Source organism: Mesoplodon bidens (assembly GCF_964165515.1).
Source record: "Mesoplodon bidens genome assembly, chromosome: 20".
NCBI lineage: Eukaryota > Metazoa > Chordata > Mammalia > Artiodactyla > Ziphiidae > Mesoplodon > Mesoplodon bidens.
Genome location: NC_138181.1, coordinates 32,085,064 through 32,110,830, shown reverse-complemented (window position 1 = coordinate 32,110,830; position 25,767 = coordinate 32,085,064). Strand labels below are relative to the sequence as shown.

The window sequence follows — 25,767 nt, the reverse complement described above, 5'->3', positions numbered from 1 at the left end:
TTTTTAGATCTACTCTCCACCGTTTCTCAATCTACTCTGATCCTAGTGGTGGACATGCAGGGACTATGTTCTGTGCCCTCTGCCTGGGTTCCTCCAGTGGGGGGCCCAGGCAGGAGATGAGAGGTGCAGGGAGGAGAGCGATGTCAGAGTGTGATACCTCCCTATCAGATTCCCTCAACCAAAGCTCACTATTTTTCTCAAGAAGCCGTATCCATACATGTCCCTTTCCAGGTTTCTGTAACCAACTCCCAGTGACCACACTTCTACCTGGGCTTCTCCAAACCCAACATTTGTAAAGAAACCCTCTCAAATGATCTATGGGAAGTGTGTCATATGTTTTGTGTTGGATCCTAAATGATACAGTTCCCAAAGGAGCATTGTCAAGGCTGTGAAACTGACATTCCTATGTCCCAGGAACCCCCTTCAGCAATGGCAAGCTGGGATATCTGGTCAACCTCCCTGCACCCGTGACCAATGTGCCACTCTCCACTCCTGCAGTTCTGAGCCATCTTTTCCCCACTGGAGAATCCAGCCACGAAACTAGGTCAGGCTAGAGTCTTTCTAAACCAAAGGCTTGAATCTCCTTGAAACATGCAAAAGAGCCTATCCCTCCAGCTCAAGAAGCCTTGCTGCTCTTCTGTAGGTGGAAGGCAGGAAAAGCCCATTTATTTGTTTTTATGATCCTGGGACATAAAAAAAAAAGAGGTACTTTATGTGTAAGTTAGATTGCGCTGCCATTCCTAAGACAGCTAATGTTAGAATTTGAGGTATTAGCACTTTTCTATGATTTCAAAATGAAATAAAAAATAATGGAACTTCAGTATTTTCCTCAAATAATTGATACTTTGAATATGACCTTTGTTGCAAAGCAAAAATGACATGTATTCAATAGTATTAAATTAGTTTTCTTGGTAAACCATTTTAACTTGATAGTATGCCAACACTATGTGAACTTCATATTGTAGGTGTAACTTAGTTATTGGAGGGAAAACCCTTATTTGAACATTCATTTTTCTTAGAGACACTTGAATGATCTTTTCTCAATAAAGTTAAAGGGTAGGGATTTAACGTCAATGTCACCCCCCGTCTCAGTCACATAATCCCTACCTGGTTGTGGCTGTTTAATTCTGACAATTTCTCTATTATTAGAACACCTTCTTTAACTGCCTTCCGTCTCCTCATCCCCTCTTGGCCCTCCTTCTTCCAGTGACTGCTCCATTATAGTCTTGTTTCTCGTTCTTATCTTTCCTTCCCCAAGCTGTAAAGGTTGGCTTCCACTAGGGCCCATCCTCATGTCTCTTTCTCTCCATCAGTACTGACTCCTCAGGTTCCGTTGGTCAGCCTCCCAAGACCTGTCCCCTGAGTACCCGAGGTCTCCCTCCAACTTGATGTGGGGATAGAGAGCAGAGGACATACCACGTGAAACGTGACCACATTTCCAATCCTCTCCTTTCTCAAACCTGGTTTCCTTCAAGCTTTCCCCATCTCAGTGAATGTCAGCTGCCTTCTGAGTCGCCCCTTTATCTTCCACCCCACATATAATCCAGCATCAAATTCAGTAGGGTCCATATTCACAATCCCACATCTCTCCACCTGTACCCCTACCACCTTGATCTGAGTCCTTCCACACTGGACTGAGCTTCCCTGGCTTACAGACTGGCTTCGTCTCCCCGCTCTTGTCCATTTACGATCTCACCTGGTCAGAGGAACCAGCATGGGTCTTAATGAGGCACCTTGCTCTGGTCAGAGCTCGCCACTGGCTTCCCATCTCAGCCAGAGAGAGCTCTGATTCTCCCCGTTGCCAAAATAAAGGCTATAAAAGCCTGTATGCAAGCTTATGCAAAACTCTACATTTTCAGTTTTCATCCTTAATTACTGCCCTCCACCCTGTCAACCCCCCTGTAACATACACGCCACCAAGAGGCGTGTATGTATTTGTATGCACATATTCGGTATTTGTTTATTTTACACACTGCTCTTGGCTTTTTCCTCTTTGCTTGCTTAATGAATCCACATGTGGACACACCATCTTTTAAGACCCCTTTAGCAGAATTAATGACATGGTCACTTACAGTGCCCGAATTCAGTGCTCATATTTCTGATACAGTGTTTATCCCGTCATGTGTGGGCATCCTACTTGCAGTCTACTGGACTAAGTTTCTGGAGGGCAGAATGTCTAGAACATGACATACAGTTAGTGGCTAAAAAGTGTTTTCTAATCAAATATGCTTGAAAACTTTCCAACGATGCGAATCTTGAAAATATTAGGATGATTTTGATTGTGTGACAAACACTATGTCATGTACCAAAAAGGATGTTTCATTACTGATTTCAGCTTCATTCAAAAATGTTAGTAGAAAAGCCTTTAATAATAAAGATTCTTTCACTTCTGAGTTAGTTTCTGTCCAGTGTTAATGGTCTTTATATGACATTTATTATCAGAAGTAGTGGACAGTATAGACTGTGTTTTCACTGGTAAAAAACCGCATTAGACAGATTTAATAACATGTATGCATCTTTGTTGACCTTTTAAGTTTTATAATTCTTTATACATTTATTTATCCTTCCTTAATGTTTTGGTACCAGTTGGAAACCAAGCAGACTGTTTTCATTTTATAAAGATTAATACCCGTGTTTTAATTTAAATGAACATAGTTTAATCTATTATTGATAAATTTCCTTATTTTATTAAAAAATGATCATTTTTTCCTTGCTTTATAATAATCTTGGGAGAAGAACAACTGCTTACTGGGGTGTGGGGATAGTGATTCTTAGCCTCAGTGCTATGTGTCTGTGTGCAGGCTTAATGGCCACTGAGGGAGCCGCTGCACACCACACCCTTCCTTATGTGTGTGTTTACCTTCCCTTTGCTGTAAGACATTTTCTCCACTAGAAAAATGAACTGTTGGTGCTCACAGGATCTTCAAACCCCATTCAAGATCCATCGTCCTGCCAGCTCCGCACAGCATGTAAAACATGAGAATAAGAACTGACTAGTGCAGTTATGTTAATTGTAATCAGCCTAACACTTTTCATTAAAATTTAATTACTATTTAATCATGCATAAAATGCAAGAAAATGGAGTTCGGCTCACAAAACTGACCTTTACTCTAGGGGTTAAATAAACTTCAGCTGAGCCTGTAGTGGTCCGAACTCTCAGCTCGCCCACTCTAAGGAGAGTGGCTCCAGGGCGACCTTGCATCCTCAGATTCCATGAGATTGATTTCCCTGTAAATAATGGTCCTAACTTAGCGGCTACATAACATCCCTTCCTAATTTACTTTATTGAGGATAATTTAATAGGTACATTTTCATTAAAAAAAATCATTTATTGTTCAAAACAAGAGAGACCCCTGGGGCTGCCAGTTGCTGAGCAGAGTGGGATTGTTCATAGGAGAGAACCGGCCATAGAGCCCGGGCGCCTGTACCAAGTTTCTGCGCAGAGACAGGACACAGCAGGTGCAGCTAGACTGCTCACCCCCTGCTCTCTTGGGACTCCCCTTGTGGGGCTGGTGGAAAACTGATCATATGTTCTTATCATTGGCCACTCACACCCAGAGAGGCCAAAGAGTTTTATCCACCTTTGATTGCTTGCACCCAGCTCATAACAGGGGTAGAACTGGTGTGTGTTGAATTATTGAGACTAAGATGCTAGCTTATTTAGAATTCAGTTTAAATTCTAAATCCTGGATTCCACAGAGTGTTGGGGTTTTAGCTGTGGTTGGCTTTGTCTAATAGTAACAAGATTGATAACAAGAGGAACAGAGAAAAGCAGGGCACATAATGGCATCTTCCCTATTCTTGTGGACGTATCTTTTTTCCCCTCCAGTTTTATTGAAATATAACTGACTTATTGCATATGTGGAATCTAAGAAACAAAGCAAACTAGTGAATATAAAAAAAAAACAAAACAGGAACAGACTCACCGGTAGAGAGGACAAACTAGTGGTTACCAGTGGGAAGAGGGAAGTGGGGAAGGGCAAGATAGGGTAGGGGGTTAAGAGGTACAAACAATTATATATAACATAGATAAGCCACAAAGATATGTACAGCACAGGGAAATAAAGCCATTGTTTTGTAACAACGTTAAATGGAGTATAATCTATAAAAATATTGAATCACTGTGTTGTACACCTGAAACTAATATATTCAATAATACTGTAAATCAACTATACCTCAATTTTAAAAAATAATAAAATAATTGATACATAGAAATGTGTAAGTTTAAGGTGTACAGCATGTTGATTTGATACATTTAGAGACTAAAAAATGATCACCGCTGTAGTTCATACCACATCACGTCACATAATTACCACTGCTTTTTGGTGGTGAGAACACTGAAGAGCTACTATCTTAGCAACTTCCAGGTATATAATGCAGTGTTCTTAACTGTAGTCACCATGCTGTGCGTTAGACTCCCAGAACTTATTTATCTTGTTACTGGAGGTTTGTGCCCTTTGACCAACATCTCCCCATTCACCCCCACCCCCCAGCCCCTGATAATCACCATTCTACTCTCTGATTCTATGAATTCAGCTTTTTCAGATTCCACGTACGTGCTATCATACAGTATTTGTCTTTCTCTTCCTGATATCCCACATAGCGTAATGCCCTCGAGGTCCATCCATGTTGTCGCAAATGGCAGGATTTCCTTCTTTTCCGTGGGTGAACTAACAGTCCAGTGTGTGTGTGTGTGTGTGTGTGTGTGTGTGTGTGTGTGCATGTACTGCATCTTCTTTATCCATTCATCTGTAGATAGACACTTAGGTTGTTTCCATATCTTGGCTATTGTGAATAGTGCTGCAGTGGGCATGGGGGTGCAGGTATCTCTTTGAGATCCTGCTTTCTTTCCCTTTGATCTTGTGTGCAGAAGTGGGATTTCTGGATCATATGGTAGCTCTATTTTTAATTTTTTGAGGAACCTCCCCGCTGTATTCCACAGTGGCTGCACCAATTAACATTCCCGCCAGCAGTGCACAAAGGGTTCCCTTTCCTTGAGGATGTATCGAATACTTACTGTGAAAGAGATCTCAACCCTTTTCTATAAAACTACTAGTGGGAGTATCATCTGTACCTACCTTTCTGCTAATCTAAATCCTACTCCTACTGAAAGCTCATAAATCATTCCTCAGGCAGCAGGGATTTCTGTGGGGAGTCCCAGCGTGGCCCCCCTCCCGCAGGACCTCGGATGTAACTGTCAATCAGCACACTGCAGTAGGCAGAGTTATGCTACCTTGCTTGAATGAGAAGGGAATGCTCCTAACTTTTACAGACTGAATTATCACAATGTCTTTAAAAGCATGTCATTCAGAAATAAGTTGAGTCAGTGAGGAGAACGTAGAAAATCTGAATCACTGTGACAAATATTGAGATAAGCATCTGACCACACCCTGTCCAGGTCACCCTGGTCCTCATAATGTGTGTGAACACATTGGTGTAATAATTAGGAATTAATGAACTAACCACTCATTCATTCCTTTGTGTATTACTTTATTTATTCACCAACCAATATTGAACCCCTTCCTGCTGTGCTCCTGATCCGTGCTGGCATTGGGGATCCAGTGCCAATAAAGCAGACGTTGCCCGGTCTTCATAAAAGTTATGGGGAAACATATGCCATTCACCTAGAATCTCCTTGCCTCTGTCCACCTCCTCTGGACGGCCCACCTGCTGAGGACCCTGGTCTGCTTCCCTGCAGCTCCGGGATGTGTCCTCCACCTTCCCTGGGGTGATGCCCACCTCTGAGGTCTTCAGCTCCTGCTTTACGCCCTGCAGTCTTCACTCCACTCTACCAGCCATTCTTGGGAAGATGCACTGCATCCTGCTTCACCTTCAGTCGGCAAAGCTGAACTGGAACATGCTGCTCCGTTCCCACAGCTGATCTTCCCATCTTCACTTCCCCGCCTCTGTCGGTTCTTCGTGCTTACTGGGGCGTCTAGGCTGTCGCTGTTCTCCCTTCTGTTGGTTCCTCCTAAATTCCCGATACTTCTTTTCTGTCTGCAGCCATTTTATCCTTAAAATCAAGTCTCTTACCACATACTAAGCTCCCTGGCCCATGGGCTTCCTGCATCGCGTCTGCCCAGCATCCTCTGGTGAGAAGGAGACACGTAAACCAAGAGCTTCTTCCCAGTGACTGTGGGACCCCCACCCTCACGTGGCTAAGCTACAATCACTTATTTTGCCAGGGAACTCTGGGTCCCATTCACCTCATTTTCAAACCTTCGCCCCTTTCCTCGTCTCCTCTTCGGGGCAGTGGATGATCTGGAGTCTTCATTCACAAAGATAAACCTGTCAGAATGATTTCCTTCCACTTCCTCCAGGAGACATCATTCTGCTTCTTCACTCCTGTTAGCTTGGGATAGTCACGCCTTCTCCCAAGCAAGGCTGGTCCTATCGTGGCTGTGCCCCCGGCTGCTGGGACCTTGCCCTCTCTGTCCTCGTCTTCTTTCATTTTCATCCTTTCCTCTGACTCCTCACTTCCTTGTATACAGACGCTCAAATCACAATTTAAGATAAATACATACAACAACCCTTTGCCACTTTTGAGCATCCTGTTTTTCTCCTTCATCTAGAACATGTTTTGGGCCTGCTGTGTGCGTTTCCTCACCTCCAAATCATCCTGCAGCCCCCTGGTTTGTTTCTGCCCCCATCACCTCAGTTTCACTGCTCTTGTCACGGTCAAAAATAAGCCATGAGTCTCAATCAACACACACCTTTTTGTGGTTCTGGTAAGTGGCCTCCTGCAGAAGTTCAGTGCATCTGACACTTCCCACCTTGTTGAAATATTATTTTCCCTGGATTTTCACGACTGTCCCTCAGATTCTTCCAGCCTTCCCGGTCCCTCTGTTGTCTCCTGCAGTCTCACCTTCTTCTTCCTGGTTTCCTTGGGACCTGGTCTTAAGTCATCCGCTCTCTCTATTCACTGTCTCTCTGAGCAATGTTCTTTCTTCGCTGGCTGTGGACAAAGATCCAGAAGGTCATCACTTCAAAATTCTCTATTTGGAGATCACACCTGTCTTATGAAGCTCTAAGGGGCCTAATACATAAATTCGTTTGGACATCTTGCAGACATGTCAAAATTGGCATGTCCGGATCTATCCTGTCACCACATCCAATCCAGTCCAGACCCAGCCTCCAACAAGACCTCATGTTGCTGCTCTTATCTTGCATTTCTCCTTCATCACACAAGCCCACATCTGCTGGGTCTCACCCACACCAGACTCTGTCTAAAGGGCTGCTCAGAGGACGGCGATTGTATTGAACCTGCATTTGAGAAAAGCCACCTTGGCCAAGAGCAAATCTAATCAAGCTAAGCCCCCCACTTAAAAAGTGCTTCTCCAGTTTCTGACTGGAGAATAAAATCCTGTTACATGACCCCCGACTGATTGACGTGGGGCTCCCGTGTACCTCCCCATCCTCACCCACTCCTTCCACCTGGCTTCTAAGGACTTTTTTCTCCTGTTTTCAGACCTTCACTTGCACAGTGCCTTCTGCCCAGGACTCTGTCCCCCTGTTCACTGCCTGCTATTCCTGTCCATTTCCCGAGTGGCAGTTAAACACCACTCCTTGTAGGAGGATTCTCTGAGCCCAAAAAATAAATAAGAACCCATTTTATATCATTTTTACACTTCCCCCTGTATAATGTTCACCATTAGTTATTTTTATAACTTTTTGGCTGTTACTGAATATCCTGGTATTCAGAAGTCAGATATTTTACACTAGTTACTGCATTTATCTCTGCCTCACTTTTGACACTTAGAAGTATTTTGTCTTTTGTTTTCTTGTTTCTTGTGTATGTGTCTTATTTTCTCTGCTTATTTCTTTTTTTGGTTATTGGTTCTAGTGAGACTGAATTTCCTAAATTATTTATTATTTTAATATTTCTGCTCTAATATTCAGTCTTTAGGATGGTTCCAATTACAAGAGCAACCACCCAGTAGATGTGTGTTGAATTGAATTTTAAAAGTGACTTAAAACTTGTCTTTGGACTTCCCTGGTGGCGCAGTGGTTAAGAATCCACATACCAATGCAGGGGACACGGGTTCAAGCCCTGGTCCGGGAAGATCCCACATGCCACGGAGCAGCTAAGCCCGTGTGCCACAACAACTGAGCCTGCACTCTAGAGCCCGTGAGTCACAACTGCCGAGCCCATGTGCCACAACTACTGAAGCCCGTGCGCCTAGAGCCCGTGCTCCACAACAAAAGAAGCCACTGCAGTGAGAAGCCGGCACACCGCAACGAAGAGCAGCCCCTGCTTGCCTTAACTAGAGAAACCCTGAGTGCAGCGAGGACCCAACGCAACCAAAAATAAATAAAATAAATAAATTAAAAAAAAAGAACTTGTCCTCCCCAGATAACTCACGTTCTCATTAAGGTGATTAAAAAAGAAATTTGAGGTGCATATTTGAGTAATTTGCTTGGAAGCATTTAGCAGTATTAAAGAGAATATAAACTGTCCAGATTTAGCAATCCTATCAGAGTGGAAGTGGAAAAAATACATATATATAATATAGTATATTATATTATAATATACTATATAACATGTGTATATAATATATATTATATATTGTATTATATATAAATATATATTATATATATATATATATATATATTTTTTTTTTTTTTTTCGGTACGCGGGCCTCTCACTGTTGTGGCCTCTCCCATTGCGGAGCACAGGCTCTGGACGCGCAGGCTCAGCGACCATGGCTCACAGGCCCAGCCGCTCCATGGCATGTGGGATCTTCCCGGACTGGGGCACGAACCCCCGTCCCCTGCATTGGCAGGCGGACTCTCAACCACTGCGCCACCAGGGAAGCCCCTATATTATATTTTTATGTATATAATTTTAAGCATTGTAAGACTCAAACTATAGTAAACTGCATAATCCTGTAACATAAAACTCTCAAAAGTATACGCACATATGCACACACATGTAATATTATATAATTTTTAGAATAGGCATCACAGAGGCACTGTTTTTCTACTCATGAAAGAAAACATGGCTTGGGGCTAAGCCCCATCTTAACACCTCTGTAAGCAGGCATGTGCACAATGTTCATGGACTTAGGTTAAATTAGGGCACCATACTCTTTTCACCACCCACAGTTTTGATGAGGACTGCTCTCAAAGGTAAGGAACACAAAAGCACTTTGATTTATCAATTTTTCCCAAATATAAGGGACTGCTATTATTTATTCTCAGTTCTAGAGATATATTGACTCCAGAGAAGTATTATGTGATAAATGACACAGTCAGCAGCTCTCAAATTAGATTTCCCCAACTCTTTGGCCTCCTGTTTCACACTACTCAATTCAAACTGACAAAAGTAAGATTCTCCTGACACTTGCTTGGCAGGAAGGCGTGCAGATAGTGCAGTTTTGATTTAGAGGCAGGAAAAGATAGTAAACAGGTTAGCTCTCACTTGATCACACTAAGGTTATGATACCAGATACTTGCATGGCTGCAACCACCTGAGGTTTCTGTAACATGTTGAAATTGTTAATCGTGCACTTATTATCAGTAAAGAATAGGTGGATTTGCAGAATGTTTAATGAAAAATGTGATAGCCATCTTTTTCTCTCCTCAAGTCTGTCTTGTGTCACTACACAGATTTTTATCTTTCATACTTATTAAAAGCTGAGAATCAATTTAACAGTGGTGACTAATGTGATAGATGTTTAGAACAGGATCTGTGGAGGGTGAGGTTTTCATTTGATTGTGACTTTAGATATAAAGAAACTAAAATCTCTTTGAATAACTGAATGAAGGATTCTTCACTGTTATGAGGATGCAAAGCATAGGATTTTATGATGCATTCAAAGTGTAAATATCTGTGTTACTAAATAGATATAAAGTGTTTTAAAAATAACTCTAAAGTCTAAAGTATTTTTAGATCTTCAGGAACAGACATACTTGGTTTCCCATAGATTCTATATTTGACATGATGAAAATAGAAGTACTAATTAGTATTTTTTCTCAGAGCATTTGCAATTCCTTTATAAAGGAGGAAGTTATCTTAGTTCCCAGTGCAGTCTTTGGAACTTAACTGACACAAGTGACTAAAGTACTGTTGTGAACACTAGTAGTCTGTTATATTTTTATGTCTTTTAAAAATTTTCCAAGTGCATTCTCTTACATGGTTTAATTTTTACAACTATGTGGTATGCAGATCTCAAAAATATAGTTTTATAACTAGCAAACAAATATTAGAACATTTATTTACAAGAAATAGAAAAATTATTTGACTTACAGAAATTGCCTAAATTGGACATGTATTATATACCACTAATGTTCTCTTTCCAATAATTGATTATGAGGATCTTTGAAATCATTTAAAAAATTAATTTAAAACAATTTAAACAAGTTAATTTAAAAAATCCAATGTTACAGAGATAGAGGACTCATATCTTACTATAAGCAGCAGAAAAGGTATAAGGACGATTATTACAAAAAAATAAGTGACTCCTGAATTTGAAAATGAAAATCTGTAGGATGAGGGGATTTATTGTCTAGTTTAATAGCTGCAATATAAATAGCTCTTGAATTATTATATTTTGATTTAATTAGCATGAAATATGGGACTCAACTTTTTTTGCTTTAATGGAATTCACATTCCCTATTGTGCAGAATCAAAGTGATTGATTTATTTCTGTTGCATATTGAAGTTTTTTTTAAATTGTAGAACTCAATTTACACTTACGTTTGATAGTCTACTATAATGACATATTTTCATAGCTATTAAGTGCTTATTCAGTACAAAGACCATGAAAGCAAATGTTCCACTTTTGAAACATTGTTACAGAGGATGCTTGAGTAACAGATCATAAAGGCTATTTAATATTTTCGTATACTAACATCACTCTCTCTGTCTGCACAAATGTTTTAATGCCTGTGGTCCTGCTGACAAACTAAAACCTTTCATGCCTTCCGAGGCTTCAGCGTTCCTGTCTGAGGAATCTTGGCCTTTAATTTGTTCCCTCTGGCCCACAGTAATAGCATTAATGAAGCCTCTTGGTAAATAGTAATTGTGTTCATGAGAAAGGACTTTTCGTTTGATTTAGTATTTTTTTATTCTGAAAGAAAGAGTCATTTTCCTCAGGAATGAGTGACAATATATAGTGTGCATCTTCAGATTTGCTGGTATATATCCATAATTTCACAATCCTGAAGTCCATGTTGCTTTCTGTCATGAAGGAACACGCAGAAGTAACACGATTCCTGTGTTGAATCCTGATATTGTTTCATCCTTTGAAATTAAACATGTGTATACACATACATTCATATAATAAAAAATAGTTTTAAATATAAAATGATTTATATTCATTGTATTCAATTCAAGTGAATACTGCAACTCAGACATATATTTGTGCATATATATATAAACCTTTATAATTAAACTTTTTCTTTAGAAGTACTTGTAAATTCACATGCCCTTGTGAGAAATAAAACAGAGAGATCCTGTGGACCCTTAGGAAGTCCCCCCCGCCAGGGGTAACATCTTGCAAAGCTAGAGTACAAATCACAACCAGAATATCAACAATGATCAGTCAATATGCAGAACATCCATCCCCAAAAGGGTCCCTCACGTTGTCCTTTTATAGCCACACCCACTTCCCTCCTGCCACCACCCCATCCTTAACCCTGGCAACCTCTAATCTGTTCTCTATTTACATGACTTTGCCATTCCAACAATGTTATATGAAAGGAATCCTGTAAGGTGTAGTCTCACTTTTTTCACTCAGCATAGTTCTGTGGAGATTCACTGGGGCTGTTGTATGTCCCCTCAGTTTATTCCTTTGTGTTGCAGAGTAGTATTCCATAGACTGGATATACCAGCTTGTTTAGTCATTCACCCACTGAAGGACATCTAGCTTATTTCTAGTTTGGGACCATTATGAATAAAGCCGCCATAAACATTCATGTACAAGTTTTTGCGTGAACATAAGTTTTCATTTATCTGGGATAAATGCCCAGAAGTGTAATTTCTGGGTTGAATGGCAATTGAATGTTTAGATTTTAATGGCCAAATAATCTTCCAGAGTGGCCGTACCATCTTACATTACCACCAGCAATGCCTAAGTGATTCCTTTTCGCTGCATCCTCACCATCATTTGATGTTGTCTATATATGTGATATGATTAGCTGCACTAATAGGTATGTAGTGATATCTCTTTGCATTTCCCTAATGGCTAATGATTTTGAACATCTTTTCACATACTTATTTGCCATCTGTACATTCTCTTCATTGACATGCCTCTTCATGCCTTTTGCCTGTTTTCTGGTTGGGTATTTTCATGTTTTTATTTTATTTTATTTTTTTGCATCTTCAGCATTCTCAATATATTTTAGATACTAGTCCTTTGTCAGATATGTGGCTTTTAAACTTTTTCTCTTGGTCTTTAGCTTGTCTTTTCATCCTATTAACAAAGTCTTTCTTGGAGAAATTTTTTTAATTTTGATGAAGTTTATTAATTTTTGCTTTTTATACAACATGCTCTTGTTGTCATGTCCTTGCCTAGCCTTAAATCTCAAAGATTTTCTCCTAAAAGTTTTTCTAAAAGTTTTATAGTTATACCTTTTGTATTTAAATGTGATCAACTGTGAAAGAGCTTTTGTGTAAGATATGAGACTTGTGTCAAGGTTCTTTCCCCAGCACTGTGTGTTACTTTTGAAGCCCAGGAGAGGGATTTGTGCAGTGTGCACTTGAGCAGCCAGCAGCTCTGCTCTTGATCTCGGAAGATCTCAGAAAACTCCATGTCTCCAGTTCCTGAAGCACTTTGTCATTGTCAGAAGGGAGAGGAGGAATGTCGACTGAATTAAGTGGAACTTGGTAGAATTCATACCTACGTTCTTTAATTTAGAGTCTGGGATTGAGTGGAATCACCCGTTGGATGACTTGAGGTTCCTCTTTTCTGTGTGTTTCCTAAACCTTTTTCAGCCACCAAAGCGCTGATGCACACGTGACAGAGTTCTGACGGCCAGTTCAGGTCTATCCTGTCAAATACAGTCAGTGACCCTCCAGAAGGAGATTTCCCTATTCAGTGCTATGATCTAACCCAAAAGAGCAACTTTTTAGAGAAAATGATAACCTGACCACGTGCATAAAGAGTTAATTCAATTTTCTTAACTCAAGAACATGAGAACTTAATATGCAGGTTAAGATCTGACTGTTAGATATCTCTGCTTCTGATATGGAGTGTATTGGTGTCGCTTTATACGTTTTTCCATATACGTGGTAAGCATTCTCTCTGTGGAGGTTATGTTATGAAAGGGTGTTTTAAGATAATAGATGTACACTAAGCAAACTTTACTTCTATGAACTAATAACGCAGTTGATAAATATACTTTTAAATGATGTTTAAAAAACATGCAGGGGATTCCCTGGAGACGCAGTAGTTAAGAATCCACCTGCCAATTCAGGGGACACGGATTCGAGCCCTGGTCCGGGAAGATCCCACATGCTGCAGAGCAACTAAGCCCATGCGCCACAACTCCTGAAGCCCCCGCGCCTAGAGCCCATGCTCTGCAACAAGAGAAGCCACCGCAGTGAGAAGCCCGCGCACCGCAACAAAGAGTAGCCCCCGCTTGCTGCAACCAGAGAAAGCCTGCGCACAGCAACGAAGACCCAAAACAGCCAAAAATAAACAAATAAATAAATAAATTTATTTTTAAAAATAGAAATAAAAAACATGCAAGGAGGACTTGACACATTTAATAGGACATGTCCCAAATGCACAATTTTTTAGAATAGAAAAAGAACACAACTCTGCATGTTATTTTAATATGTATATATTCCATAAAGTCTCCAGTGTCAAAAATGACTTTATCCCATTGGAAATGAATTTGTGTACATTGCAATTCTTATGATACAATGGTTCTCCACCACCATTGCTGCCTCTTGCAAACAAAAACGTCAGGTCCATGGCTCTCACGCTAAGTGGAGCACAGGTTCAGATCGCTCAAGCCCATCGAAACGGTTCTGGATTCAGAGACAAGGAGTAGCGATGTCCCTTAGATGCCACTGGGCCTGTGGAAGGTTCTTTATGACTTGAAATTGTCCAGGGAACCCCTGGGGAAATTGAAAAATACAATATCCATCACCTCAGGAATAGTATCTTCTTTTTCTAAGGTGATAGAACGATAAGACTGATGCAACTAAAAATATTGTTTTCCTTTTTATGGCAATAAACTGGAATGATTCAGTCACCAAAATCCCATTTGAAGAAAAAAACGTTTAAGAGAAAATTGAGTGCAAGAAACATGTGGCGTATAAAAGAAAACAATCATAAAAAGGAAATGAATGCATGCCTCATCCATAACTTTGTATGACCCTGAAGGTGAAAAAGCAATTTCTGACCCCAAAGAAATGTCTTTGGTTGGGGGCTTTCATATTAGTCTCCAAATAAGCTTTATTGCCTTTACCAGAAAACATCTTTACACAATTTGTAACTAGGGGAAAATAAAATGGCATTTATTTCAAGGACCCAACTGATGTATTTCCCACTGCATTGTTTAAAATGGTTTTGTCTTCCCCTAAAGTCGTCTTATTGTTTTTGTATTTTTAATCCAATCTAGATTACCCTAAGAACTCTTTATTTTTATTTTATAACTTTTTAATGGAATGCTCTATTATTATTATTACAGATATGCCAAATGAAAATTTGCTTTAGAAGTAGAAACTTCTTTCAAAACTGAATTAAAGCTCATACCATTAAAGGACATATAAACCTTAGTACAAGCCTGTGTTTTATATACTGATATTCTGTGGATCTTTGTTTGGAAGGGTTTGAAAAATTTGTTGAGAAAAACATGCTCTATGATAACATACATTTAGAATACACTGGATTAAACTTTTTTTTTTTTTTTAGTTTCTTTACTGTAGGGCTTCTCTGAGCATTTAATCCCTGATGTACAGCAGGGATCTACAAGAGGAAGCTAGAGTATACAGTATTTGCCCATCTTGTTTGACCAAACACCTTTAATAACCTATAGAAAAGTGTTCTACAGAACACTTGTTTTTGCAAGCCTCATATGTCTGTTGAAATTCTTATTCATGTACAAAATCTGTGCATTTTGTTGCCTAGGTGATGGCCATGATGGGCTATGATTCTGGTGATTGAATACTATAATTGCTGTTCTATATTATAAAAATTTGTGGGGCTTCCCTGGTAGCGCAGTGGTTGAGAGTCCGCCTGCCGATGCAGGGGACACGGGTTCGTGCCCCGGTCCAGGAAGATCCCACATGCTTCGAAGCGGCTAGGCCCGTGAGCCATGGCCGCTGAGCCTGTGCGTCCGGAGCCTGTGCTCCGCAACGGGAGAGGCCACAGCAGTGAGAGGCCCACATACCGCAAAAAAAAAAAAAAAAAAAAAAAAAAAAATTTGTGGCTTATGGGTGTGACACTTCTGAGTTTCTAACTAGAAGCTTTGTGTCCTTGGGTCCATTCTGCATTCTACTGCTGTCCTGGTCTTCTTTTGGGAAAATTTGCTTGCTTTCCACCCTGCATTCTAATCTTTGCAGCTGATGGGAGGAGAGTGGAAACTAAAAGGATCTTCCTCAGTGGCTCTGATATGGCATTTCCTGCTCTCTTCCCATTGAAAAAACTACACGGAAGCCCAAATGCTTCCTTTCTTTTTGATATCTACTGAGCATTCTGCTTCCAAGTAAAATTCCCCTGCTCAGAACACTAATAATAATAAGAATAACAACGATGACAGGTCTGATAAGCCAGCCATCATGCTATGGGATTAAGACAGAACTGAAATGTCTGCAGTGTCCAGTATTACAGTAAAGTATGTTCTCTGAAAACACATCCACTGAAAATATGTCAAAGGTGTTGGATACAATTAGTTTTAGCCTTTTAAAATGTATCACTGAAACTGCAAGAATATGAGGAATCCTGAGAGTCACCAAAATAATGTGAAATGCAGAAATGTCATGAAGTTCAGAAGTTGGCTTTGCCCTGGGAGCATCTGTCAGTTGGTCCCTGGTGACACTGAGCTTCCATTTTGAGAGTCTGTGGGCTGAAAGAATAGGAAATAAGGTTTAAGATCTTTCCAGTATTGGAAATGTAATTGGAGACCCTCATATACTGCTAGAGCTCCAAAGGGGGGAGGTCCTACTCTCACTATAAGGGAGAATAGATAGATGGTAGAGATAGATAGATAATAGATAGATATAGATAGATAGATAGATAATAGATAGGTGATAGATAATAGATAATAGATAATAGATGATAAAGAGATAATAGATAGATGATAGATAATAGATAGGAGAGAGACAGACAAATATGGATATAGATATAGGTATAGAAACAGACACAGATAGATAACTCATAACCACAGGCAGGTTTCAAACTAGCTTATAGATATATTCATGTCATTTCCGTGGTCCAAAATGCCTCAACAGAGATTTTTTTTTTGAAAGAGGTAGAAGGCTTCTCATGTCCCAGGCACATGGTAAAGTCAAATGAGAATCTCCTCTGGATAAACACACCTTCAAAAGAATTATTGCAAGTGAAGTTCCAAAAACAGAAATGCAAATTCAAAACTCAGAGGCACCTTAGATTACATGAGATATTGGAATTATTATCAGATCAGACTGTAAGAGTTTAAAAAATAAAAGAGAATAAAAATATGAGTAGGGAACAATATACTGTATAAATGACCTAAGATATTTGAACAAAATGCTAACTAACAGAAAAGCACAATGAAAGTTTAAAACTCAACAACATGATAAAATAATAAATTTGATGCAGATGGAGAGAAGATTGTGATAGGAAGATAGTCTAAAAAATTACCCAGAAGATGGAACAAAGATAAAAAAATGATTTAAAAATGAAAAGTTGAGACACTGAAGATAGAGACATTTGTCAAATTTTAATTCATAAGAGAGGAACAGAGATAGTAGGAGAGAACTGATATTTGACAAGATAGTGGCTTAATCCTCAGATTCAAAACTTCAAATGATTCCAAGCAGGGTTAATAAAAGGAGGTTCATACATAGACATAATATTGCAAGACTTTTATTTCCTTAGAAATAAAGAAAATTCATACATAGACATCATATTGTGAAATGTTAGGACATCAAAGACAAAAAGATGATCTTAAAGTAGTTTCAGACTGTGAGATTAAGTAGGAAAACTGGAAGGCAGAAGCAGTGGGATAATTTCTTAACAGAATTTAGGGGAAAATAAGGACAACAACAGCTATCCTAAACTATAAACTCGGTAAAAATATTCTTTAAGATTAAAGGAGAATTAAAAATATCTTTAAAGAACTAAAGGTGTTTTTGGACAAAACAGTTTAAGAGAGTTTAGTTCATCTTGGCTGGTTGTGAAGTGGGAAGGCGCTGACCAAAGGGAATTTATCCTATTTTGTTTTCCTCAAGGTTCCTTGAGATTGGTATTCTTAAATTATTTAAATTGTGGCATGTATTTTCATTAAAATGTTGTCAATGAGACGATCAAAGGGCAATGTGTGTGTATGTGCATAGTATGATACAGAAATCCTTAATATATTCCATAATTCGTTGAATTTTCATGAAGATTTTGCTAGAATCTGTTCAAAGGAAGCATAATCAAGATGCATGCTATTGTATGTTTTCTTGAGGGAAACAAAAGCTTCTTTTCTTACGTTCATATGTGGACAAGTGATTCATTAACGCGGATCAAGAGCGCTTCAGCCCACAAGGGCTCTACGTCTATAAGAGTGCTGGGATCGTGTTTCCAGTCATTGATGTGATGTTGTCCCTTGTTTCTAGCATCCATCGCGTCCACCTGCAACGACCCAGGTATACCTCAAAATGGCACCCGCTATGGGGACAGCAGAGAGCCGGGAGATACCATCACTTTCCAGTGTGACCCTGGGTACCAGCTCCAAGGACAAGCTAAAATCACTTGTGTTCAGCTGAATAACCGATTCTTTTGGCAACCAGACCCTCCTACATGCATAGGTATTGTGCAACAGAAAATAGAAATTTTATATTTGGGAAGGAATGCATGTTATCATTAAAATTGCTCTGTGAATGTATTATTCTTCAGAAGTATTTCTCAAGAGTTTCTTACATGCCCTCTGGTTCCCCGAGATTATATTGAAATTTTATTACAAACCTTTAAACTTTATTTTATTAGGTGAGGTAAAGGAAGTAGTTTATTTAATATATGGTAATTGACATTTATCTAACATTTCCTATCCTTAAGAAATCTCGTAAAAATATGGATCAATCAAATTACTGTAATTTAAAATTCTGTGTGGCTGAAAATTCATAACTCTACCATTGTCATTCTCATTTTTAATATAGAAATGTGCCCTTAAGCAAAACCTACTCAATAAAAAGGTGTGTTCTCTTTTTTAGAAGATTTTTCTGTAATAGCAGTACATTTTTAATAGAATCCCCAAAACTAGAAATTACACTGTTTATGTCAATATAAAGATAAGAGGAGAGACTTCTTTCTAAAATTTACCAGAATTTTATAATTTGACCTTATTAAAGAGAAAACAATTCGCGTGCAGACTTTAGTTGAATAACCAATATCCAAGATAGTCTATCACAAATATAGTTTTAGGACAAGACATATTTATATATAAAATAGTAATTACATGTAGATTATCCCTTCAGTCAATTAAATATTTTACCATAAATACCTCTGTATGGTATCCCATCTTAATTTTTAAAGGAAACTTAATTTTAATGAACTGTCACAGTATAATTTGTACTTCCTTATAATCTGTTTGAAAAATATAAAATTAAATTAGTCTGCAAAGAGAGGAAGTGATAATGAAGTGATATGCACATAGTTAATGGGCCATTTTGCATCAGGTGACCTTGAGGGAATTTTGTGATTTAAGATGATTTTTATTGTCATAAGGGATTCTCAGTGGTCCTGTGGAGCTATAATATGAAACTCTTAACTTATTACAGAGTGCTTGCAGGATTCTGAAGACAGATGAGAATTGATAGCTCTTCTTATTAGCATGTTCAGCCCTGTCAGAGAGCTACCCTGTTTATGCAGTGTTCTGTGCTGCACGTACATTTCGTGACTTTTGTGAGCACAGTCACATTTTACCTCAAGCTGAATCATCAGGAGATGTGCCAGATTTCTACGTGTTCCTTTTTTAAAGTGGAGTAATTACCTATAAATGCAACCATCATTTTAAACCATTCTTCTATTTTTAAATCAGGAGAGGCACATTTTTTTTCCAATTTGCATGAATTTAAGCTTATGGAGGAGTACATTAAAAAGCAATACAACTACCAGTCAATCTCTTGAAGGTAATTTCTTGGTTGACATTCATATAAACCATTCATTGTAAAATTTGACCACCTTTCCAACTAATCTATAATTTTTTTGGATCATCTCTTAGTTACCTAATTTTAATCAGCGACTAGATAAACCAGTTCTCAACAATGAAAATAGGTAACACTTTATCTGTCTTGAATATCAGCTCCAAAAATAAGCCAAGATCACACCCAGGCCACTGAATATCAGTTCTGTGGGCAACAGAACCACCCACATACAGGTATCACATAACACAAACGTGGAAAATACATATTTGGGAATAAGTGAACAATATCTTTTTATCACATTGTAAACATATTTTGCCCCAGCAATGAGATTATGCCTCTGTACGATACTCATCCCTTAGAGCATGGTCATGTATTAGCACTCATCTACATTCTGTTCTGCTGATACGGACTTTTTTTTGTTTTTTTCTCTTTTCTTATTAAACATAATATGTTTTTGCAGAAGTTTTATAAGCTACAGTTAAGAAAAAAGAGGAAAAAAGCACTGTCACCTTTTTACCTGAAGGCTACTATTATTAGCATAAACATGCATAAGTAAGCTTCATAATTATTTTATGTATATATAATCTATTTTTTAAATGTTTTTAAATGATAGCACCCTGAATGATTATTTTGTAAATTACACTTTTTACTTACTGGTACACAATGAGTATCTTTTGTGTTATTATGTATTTTTTACTAATTAAGTTTTATGCCTGCACAGTCTTTCTCTGTTTGGATCAGTATTGACCAATATTGATTCCACTAATCCCTCCTCAATGTAGGGTTAGGTGTTTCAGCCTTTTCCCTTTCACGAAAATTGCTGACATGAACACTTGTTGCAAAACACATCCATGATTATTTATGAATGACATATTTCTACAAACGTAGGTATTTCTAGAGTTTTCAAAACTTTTTCAGAAAGGTTGCATCAATTTACGTCACCGTCAGCATGATTGTTTATTTTCCCCGACTCAGAAAAGGCACTTTATGTGATATTTCTTAATCTTATAATATGGGCAGGAAGTGAAGATTCCTTGGAGTTTTAATTTTCATTTTATATTAAAAATGAGGATGAACTGTTTTTAATTTCGTATTCATAGTGACCACTTGAATTTGCTCTTTCCTGTTGACTGGCTAATTTCTTTTTTCCGTTTTATTCTTAGTGTATTTTTTCCTCCTATTTGCTGTTCTTTCCCATTCTCTCCCTTTTATAAAATCTCTTAACCACTCACCTGTTTATATGTTACTCATAGTCTCACCAGCTTGTCATTTGCTGCTAATCTGCCCTGTGATTTGCTGCTAATCTGCCTTGTGATTTGCTTGGATGCCTCACTTCTTTCACTTCACAAAGGACTCCAGCGATGGAGGCACCTCCTTCTGGAACTGAGTCTTAAAAGACCAATTCTCTGGACCAGAAGACACTCAGTACTTTCTGATTCTGAGTAAAGTGTCCCTTGAACATCTCCACAGTTTCAGTTTTCTCATATAGCCCACAATACCTTTTGTCCAAGTTCAAATTCTAAAGAACTCTGCAAAGCAAAAATGCATTCCAAGGTTGCAAAACCTTATTTGGTGCCACCCTCCTGCCCTGACCTACAGGGTGATGATTTCGTGGCTATTTATCCCACTTAACGGTGTGAACATTGAAGTGTTCTGGTGTGGAAATAGTAATGTGTCTAGTTAAACAGTGCCACTGCAAACCTTAGTGGATGAATGTGCTACCGTGTATGTCAGGAGGGTCCACCCTAAGGGTTTCGAATAAGGAACTGTGGATTGATATGAGTTTGTGGATTTTGACTCTATGTCCATTCCCTCTGGAGAATTTCTAGAGTGTCTGAATTGCATTTTGTACTAAATGTAATCCTATCCAAAACATTTTGCAAGCTTTCTAATGAAAACCTGATGAAGCTAAAATGAAGAATTCCCCACCAAAGAGAGAACAAACCCAGCAAGGCGGTCCTCCTTAATTCCACTTTAAGCCTTTAAATAACCTCATTTGAAAATGCCACCTGGGACCAGTATGAATAAGACAGGATCTGCCCTTTGTTTCTTTTCAATTAATATTTGAGTCTCATCTCTGAACTCTTCCTGCTGGTGGTACCCTTGTACCCGGTGCCCTGAATCTGTCATGTTTCTTCTTTTAAAACCTGAGTGGAGTAGCATAACCTGAGGCCCTCAGGTACCTCTTTCCCCACCTCAGCACCACCTCTGCTGCTTGTCCAGGCTTCTCATACTCCAGGCTGTCAGCATCTGTGCGGTTCCGGGGGAGGCCACGTCCTGTGAGAGCCACTTAGCTGATTGTCTCCACATCATTTATTAAAATAAAACTGCATACTATGGAAAATGTGGTTTTAATCATTTTGAAGAAAGTTATATCGTATTGCTCTTGAGAGTATATCTGTAAGAATTTATTATAAATATTTCCTGTGATATTACTCAAAGTTTGTCTTAGATGAGACAGAAGTTATAACAAAGAGTCTTGGGATTTGTTATATTTTTTCTTATGGAAAGTTAAGTTTTCAGGAATGTTAAGTGAGTACTTAAAGACACATCCATATCAGAAAATTATAAAGTGTAATCTTCATCTTATTTTCAAAAAAGTCCTTGTGTATGTGTGTGGAAAATACCAGCAATTAGCATATTTCCTTCTCTGCTTATTTTTTTCCCTGAATGTATACATGATCAATGAAGTGAAATAAGTATACAGTTTAGAGGGAACAGTATAATTTAATCAGGGTGATTTTTTAAGAACAACTTGGAGACAATTCACAATATTTGATATGAAGAACCTTAAACCTAGCATATTAATGTGAATTTTGCATTGTTTTAGTACCTTCCACAGCATGGAAGCTTTAACAGAAACGTTATCTACTAAATAAAGCAATCCTAAACATTTTCAGGTTCAAGAATGAAGACTGTCTTGCCTGTTAACAGTAAACTACACAATCGTTGCCTTAACTAATACAAATGTAAACACATGTAATTAAAAATTAATGACTGCAGAAACAAACTAAATTTATTACTATCATCTGAAGTGCTTCTTCCTGATAGTAACATTCTAAGTAGTGTGATGAAATAATATTTTTAGGGGTGTAAGTTCCTGCTCAGCCTCCTCTTGGTCATCTATCCCCAGATATCACCGAAACTTTACCTGTTAGCTTTGTTATTTTGAAATGTGGGGAAGATATCCGAGCCCTATGTATAGCAGAGGACTGTAGGAAATATACAAAATAACACGTATTCATTTATTCAACAAATAGTTCCTGCATACTTATTATGATCAAAAACTGTGCTAGGCTTAGAGTTACAAGAGTGAACAGAAGATGGATCATCATTATGCCACTGGAAGCAAACTTCTTAGAATAAGTAAGCAATGACTTTGTAAACCATAAGAAATGACCAAAGAATTGACACAACCATAAAATGATATTCATGGGGATTTTTTTTTCCTGTGCAGGTTTGTTTTCATATATTTATAGTGTGGAGGATTTAGGTAATCTGTTCAGTTTAACTGGGTAAAGTTTAAAATTATAGGAAGTAAATTTCATTGGTCAGCATTGAAAAACCTCCTTAAAAATAGAGTGGAATATTATATAAAATTTGGTAACAATCACATAAAAACACGTACAGACCTTCTGGGTCTTAAAATTTCCTCTGGGTAGTTGTTTAATAACCCAGTACACAGTGTCTTCGATGAACCCTGTGCCATCTCCTTTCACACTGACCAGCACCCTTCTCTCCCCTGAACCTTCCTCTCCTGTGACAGCGGCATGTGGTGGGAATCTGACCGGCCCGGCTGGCGTCATCCTGTCCCCCAACTACCCGCAGCCCTATCCTCCCGGGAAAGAGTGTGACTGGAGAATAAAGGTGAACCCAGACTTTGTCATCGCCTTGATATTCAAAAGGTACCGTCTCTTATGGAATACCACCTTTAAGTAGGACTTACATATTTTTTTTTACATCTTTATTGGAGTATAATTACTTTACAATGGTGTGTTAGTTTCTGCTTTATAACAAATTGAATCCATTATACATATACATATGTCCCCATATGTCTTGCCTCTTGCGTCTCCCTCCCTCCCACCCTCCCTATCCCACCCCTCTAGGTGGTCACAAAGCACTGAGCTGATCTCCCTGTGCTACGCAGCTGCTTCCCACTAGCTATCTATTTTACATTTGGTAGTGTATATAAGTCCATGCCACTCTCTCACTTTGTCCCAGCTTACCCTTCCCCCCCCGCCCCTGTATCCACAAGTCCATTCTCTAGTAGGTCTGTGTCTTTATTCCCATCTTGCCCCTAGGTTCTTCATGACCATTTATTTTTTTAAGATTCCATATATATGTGTTAACATACGGTATTTGTTTTTCTCTTTCTGACTTACTTCACTCTGTATGACAGACTCTAGGTCCATCCACCTCACTACAAATAACTCAATTTCATTTCTCTTTATGGCTGAATAATATTCCATTGTATATATGTGCTACATCTTCTTTATCCATTCATCTGTTGATGGACACTTAGGTTGCTTCCACATCCTGGCTATGGTTAATAGAGCTGCAATGAACATTTTGGTACATGACTCTTTAAATTATGATTTTCTCAGGGTATATGCCCAGTAGTGGGATTGCTGGATCGTATGGTAGTTCTATTTTTAATTTTTAAAGGAACCTCCATACTGTTCTCCATAGTGGCTGTATCAATTTACATTCCCACCAACAGTGCAAGAGGGTTCCCTTTTCTCCACACCCTCTCCAGCATTTATTGTTTGTAGATTTTTGATGATGGCCATTCTGACCGGTGTGAGATGATATCTCATTGTAGTTTCGATTTGCATTTCTCTAATGATTAATGATGTTGAGCGTTCTTTCATGTGTTTGTTGGCAATCTGTATATCTTCTTTGGAGAAATGTCTATTTAGATCTTCCGCCCATTTTTGGATTGGGTTGTTTGTTTCTTTGATATTGAGCTGCATGAGCTGCTTGTAAATTTTGGAGATTAATCCTTTGTCAATTGCTTCCTTTGCAAATATTTTCTCCCATTCTGAGGGTCATCTTTTCGTCATATATTTTCCTTTGCTGTGCAAAAGCTTTTAAGTTTCAATAGGTCCCATTTGTTTTTATCTCCATTTCTCTAGGAGGTGGGTCAAAAAGGATCTTGCTGTGATTTATGTCATAGAGTGTTCTGCCTATGTTTTCCTCTAAGAGTTTGATAGTGTCTGGCCTTACATTTAGGTCTTTAATCCATTTTGAGTTTATTTTTGTGTATGGTGTTAGGGAGTGTTCTAATTTCATTCTTTTACGTGTAGCTGTCCAGTTTTCCCAGCACCACTTATTGAAGAGGCTGTCCTTTCTCCATTGTATATTCTTGCCTCCCTTATCAAAGATAAGGTGACCATATGTGTGTGGGTTTATCTTTGGGCTTTCTATCCTGTTCCATTGATCTGTATTTCTGTTTTTGTGCTAGTACCATACTGTCTTGATTACTATAGCTTTATAATATAGTCTGAAGTCAGGGAGCCTGATTCCTCCAGCTCCATTTTTCGTTCTCAAGATTGCTTTGGCTATTTGGGGTCTTTAGTGTTTCCGTACAGATTGTGAAATTTTTTGTTCTTGTTCTGTGAAAAGTGCCAGTCGTACTTTGATAGGGATTACATTGAATCTGTAGATTGCTTTGGGTAGTAGAGTCATTTTCACAGTGTTGATTCTTCCAATCCAAGAACATGGTATATCTCTCCATCTCTTTGTATCATCTTAATTTCTTTCATCAGTGTCTTATAATTTTCTGCATACAGGTCTTTTGTCTCCTTAGGTAGGTTTATTCCTAGATATTTTATTCTTTTTGTTGAAATGGTAAATGGAGTGTTTTCTTAATTTCACTTTCAGATTTTTCATCATTAGTGTATAAGAGTGCAAGAGATTTCTGTGCTTTAACTTTGTATCCTGCTACTTTACCAAATTCATTGATTAGCTCTAGTAGTTTTCTGGTAGCATCTTTAGGATTCTCTACGTATAGTATCATGTCATCTGCAAACAGTGATAGCTTTACTTCTTCTTTTCCGATTTGGATTCCTTTTATTTCTTTTTCTTCTCTGATTGCTATGGCTAAAACTTCCAAAACTATGTTAAATAATAGTGGTGAGAGTGGGCAACCTTATCTTGTTCCTGATCTTAGTGGAAATGGTTTCAGTTTTTCACCATTGAGGACGGTGTTGGCTGTGGGTTTGTCATATATGGCCTTTATTACATTGAGATAAGTTCCCTCTATGCCTACTTTCTGGAGGGTTTTTGTCATAAATGGGTGTTGAATTTTGTCGAAAACTTTCTCTGCATCTGTTGAGATGATCATATGGTTTTTCTCCTTCAATGTGTTAATATGGTTTATCACATTGGTTGATTTGTATATATTGAAGAATCCTTGCATTCCTGGGATAAGCCCCACTTGATCATGGCGTATGATCCTTTTAATGTGCTGTTGGATTCTG

At 38.5% G+C, this 25,767-nt stretch overlaps 1 protein-coding gene across 1 annotated transcript in view; it reads left to right on the top strand.

Moving 5' to 3' along the window:
• The window catches only part of CSMD1 (CUB and Sushi multiple domains 1), a gene marked incomplete at its 3' end in the record, with an annotated part of 1,732,394 nt that overhangs the window by 1,494,446 nt on the left and 212,181 nt on the right, over positions 1–25,767 (top strand). The window contains exons 27-28 of the mRNA XM_081220901.1: positions 17,759–17,950; positions 23,052–23,190. Coding sequence (XP_081077027.1) covers positions 17,759–17,950; positions 23,052–23,190 — 331 coding nt within the window. The remainder of the gene's footprint in view (positions 1–17,758; positions 17,951–23,051; positions 23,191–25,767) is intronic.